The sequence below is a fragment of the Chrysoperla carnea genome, chromosome 2, assembly GCF_905475395.1.
Source record: "Chrysoperla carnea chromosome 2, inChrCarn1.1, whole genome shotgun sequence".
In the NCBI taxonomy this organism is placed as follows: Eukaryota; Metazoa; Arthropoda; class Insecta; order Neuroptera; family Chrysopidae; genus Chrysoperla; species Chrysoperla carnea.
Window position 1 is genome coordinate 82,150,155 of NC_058338.1, and position 3,586 is coordinate 82,153,740.

A 3,586-nucleotide genomic window follows, 5' to 3' on the forward strand; every position below is an offset into this window, starting at 1 on the left:
GAGTAAGAATTTTTAAGGAGGCAACACTAATTAAATATATTATTTTAAAAGTATTTTGAAATCATTTTTTAGCTTGAAAAAATTGCAGATGCAAAAAAGTGAAACAAAAGTGTGACCGTTTTTTTTTTAGTTATAAAAAATCTTAAATGTTTCACTTTCTTTGCCTCAATAATTTGACATGATTGATTCAATATAATGAAAAAAATTATCAATCATTTGAATTGAATTCAGTCGAAAAATCTTCTGGTTTAATAATGATAATTCAAAGTTTTATCAAAATAATTATGGCAAAATATAACAAATTGGAGTATATCCAAGATTCGATTATTTAATTTTGCTCTACCATCCAAAAACAGTGATTAAAGGTAATTAAAATTTAGTTTTTTTTTTCACGTTATACCTACTCGAAAATTTTCGAAGTAAGTAAAAATTTTTTTTTTTATTTAACGATATATGTCTTGAAATTTCAAATATGCCTAAATTGCGGGACATTATTCAAATTAATACAAATTTTTTAATGAAATAATGATAATAGTTTCATCAAAATCTTTTTTAAGTTAAATTTTCATTTGGGTAGGTATCGTTTAAAGCTTTATTCAAAAGATTAAATGGCAAAGCAAAGTGATAAACATAAATAAAAATATGGCGGTATTTCACTTTTCCTTAAGGACGTTTCCAAAAAATCATGCTTTCTTAAGATGATCTCTAAATTGTGCATAAGCATTCTCATTAAGACCCATTATAACCTGGTAAATTTTTAATACCCCTTACGGAGTTAAATTTTTAGATTTGAGCTGATAATGTATGCTTAATTATATAACAAAGCTAATTTTCTTAAGAATAATTTGGAAAACTAATATTAATTAGTTAAAATCATGAAAAATATTTTCCAATAAAGAAAATTATATTAAGCTGAACTCGTTTTTCCATAAAATACATTTAAAGTGATGAAATGAATAGAAAAGTGAACACAAATTAGAAAAGTTTGTTTCGAACTGCCACAGCTTAATTAATAATTTGGTGTTTTTGTATGAACTTGGAAATACCGCCAATTTTGTTGTTTTTAATTTTCTGTATATGTTGACTTTCTATTAAAATAAAATAACTTTATTTTTACAAATGATTATATCCATATCGATAAAATGGTGAACTATGACGAGATGAACTTAAATAATTTTCGGGTAAACCGTTTTCACGTCGTTCTTGATTGTTACGAACTAATGCTTCAGCATGTGGAAATTCATGGAAAAATAATTCTTTTTTCGATAGATATGCGACAGCCCGTTTTGCAGCTTCACCAGTTAATAAAAATGGATCTGGATGCTCTGAAAAGAAAAAAGTTAAATTTCAATTTTTTGTTATTACAAAATTCTTAAATATGTTTTGCATACAAATTTATTTAAATGCTGTAAAAATATATGTTCATAGGACCTAAAGGAACATTCGGTCAATTTAACCTAGTCAGTCATAGGGGGCATAGGGTCCCTGCGGGGGCATATTTACCCCAAAATATTTTTGAAACGCTTATTTTGCTATCTAATTACAATAAGGAAAAATAAAAAATCCAGCCGTTTTGCAAGTTAACATTTTCATAACTAGTTCATACCACTTTTTCAAAGATATCTTATTCATATAAAAAAATTATTTAGCAGAGCGTAGTTTCGATCTACGGACCTCTGGGTTATGGGCCCAGCACGCTTCCACTGCGCCACTCTGCTTATAATAACCGCTTCTACAATTTTATACCAAAGATAGTACAATAATAAATACAAAGTTAAATTTGCAAAATGCGCCATTAAATGGGGTGTTCATCGTCCGGGTAAAAAGGGTAATTCTATTTTAGTTTCCTATGTTTACAACTCCGTAAATTAGAATGTTGTGAATATTTTGACTTGTTCCAGGCGTCAAATGTTGTACAATGTGAATATTTTAGTTTGAAACATTTACTCTATAACTCTCAACGCTCAAATTTACTTACAAAAATTATTAATTCTGTAAGAACTATGTATAGACTTTTACGGAAAGATTATAGCCAATTTAATCGCCCTTGTGACCTAATAATTCGTATCATTGTACAACAATTCGAGGAAACGTTGCCTAAGTAAGCATTGCCTAAAGCATTCTAAAACAGGCCTTTTCTAATAAATTAGATTCGCGTCTATATAAACATACCTGCAACGTTGGTGAAGCTAAAAGCTAACATTCGCCAATTAATAGTCGAAATTCGCTAAGTAATAGTAGAAATAACTGCCCGAAACTTGTGAAAAGTCATAGAAAATTACCTCTAACGAATAAACTGTTGCAGAAGGTAAAGAAACGGCCTTTTGCATCCTTTTTCATATTAAATGGAGCATAATTGTTGTGTAGTCAACTATGTAGTCAATTAGGCAATTTGTATGACGGAAATATAATAAAATGCTCTAAAAATATCGTAAAAGCGTCAAAAACCAAACTTTTTGATGTTTTCTTTTTGGAAAGCGCCGTGAGGTATTATTCTCTGAAAAATTTTCTTCATGATGAAAACTTTTTTGAAACTTAATCACCGATTAATTTTTGTACAATTAACATTATTGTAAGTTCTTCCATAATGTAATGTGTTAAAAATCATAATTTTAAAATGAAATAATTCAAAATTGTGGCAAGAAATTTTTTCAGTGCCTTTGTCAATGATATCGTATTACGGCCAATCTGTCAAAAATTATACAAACCTAATCCATTAGAAAAATCTGGTCTATGATCTGGATCCAAAATATTCAAATCCAATGAACTTTCTGGTGGAAGAAATACACCACGTGGTGCCATTGTTTCTATCGCTTCGATAGCACGTCCAAAACCAGGTATAGGATAAATCGGGTGGCCTGCATAAACACTATTCGTATTTAATCCTTGTGGTAAATACAATCGTCGTGTATAACGTTCTAGACGTTGTGTATCGTCTCCATAACGACGTTTCGTATTAAATGCACGTAATGATGGTTCAATAATATCCTGGTGGGTGGATGCAGATTGTAAACGATGTCCAAATGTAATACGACTTTGTGCACTTGATCCATGATTCGTTATGATCGTTCGTTGTGTGAAACTATCGTAGTCGTTGTAATCATTTGTGTGTGGAACTGGAAGCGTAGATCCATATGCCACAAACATGGAAATGATTGTTAGTATATGGCGATGGTTATAAATAGTCTGGAAATAAGAAATAAAATAAATCAATTTTTGTAAAAAAGAAAAGAGAATGCAATTTATTTTTAGGCCCGAACTAAAAAAAACGGGTGTTATAAGTCTGACCGCTTTGCCTGTGTGTCTGTCTGTCTGTGGCATCGTAGCGCTTAAGCGGATGAACCAATTTTGAGTTTTTTTGTTTCGTTTGCAAGGTATTTAATGGAGCGTGTTCTTAACTATGTTTATGGCGATTATCTTCAAAATCTTCTCAGTTTGGAAAAAGCTTTAAGGAAGAAGGTAATTTAATGGAGAGTCTTCTTAGATATGATTCAAGTGCGAGTCAACGGTTCCGTACCCGAAAAATTAGTTGGTAGTTTTTACAAATTTAGTAAATTTCACTTGTAAACGATACTTCAAAATGGCT

The 3,586-nt window shown here is 30.4% G+C and overlaps 1 protein-coding gene and 1 non-coding gene across 2 annotated transcripts; both read right to left on the reverse strand.

Moving 5' to 3' along the window:
* Positions 1–978: 978 nt before the first annotated feature.
* LOC123293713 lies at positions 979–3,181 on the reverse strand. Its single transcript, XM_044874615.1, has 2 exons — positions 2,709–3,181; positions 979–1,325 (listed from the first exon to the last, which is right to left on the reverse strand). The coding sequence occupies exons 1-2, from the start codon at positions 3,145–3,147 to the stop codon at positions 1,114–1,116; spliced, it is 651 nt and encodes a 216-aa protein (XP_044730550.1). The 5' UTR covers positions 3,148–3,181; the 3' UTR covers positions 979–1,113.
* On the reverse strand, positions 1,647–1,718 carry Trnam-cau. Its single transcript has one exon. It is a non-coding gene; the product is annotated as a tRNA-Met (tRNA).
* Positions 3,182–3,586: the final 405 nt, after the last annotated feature.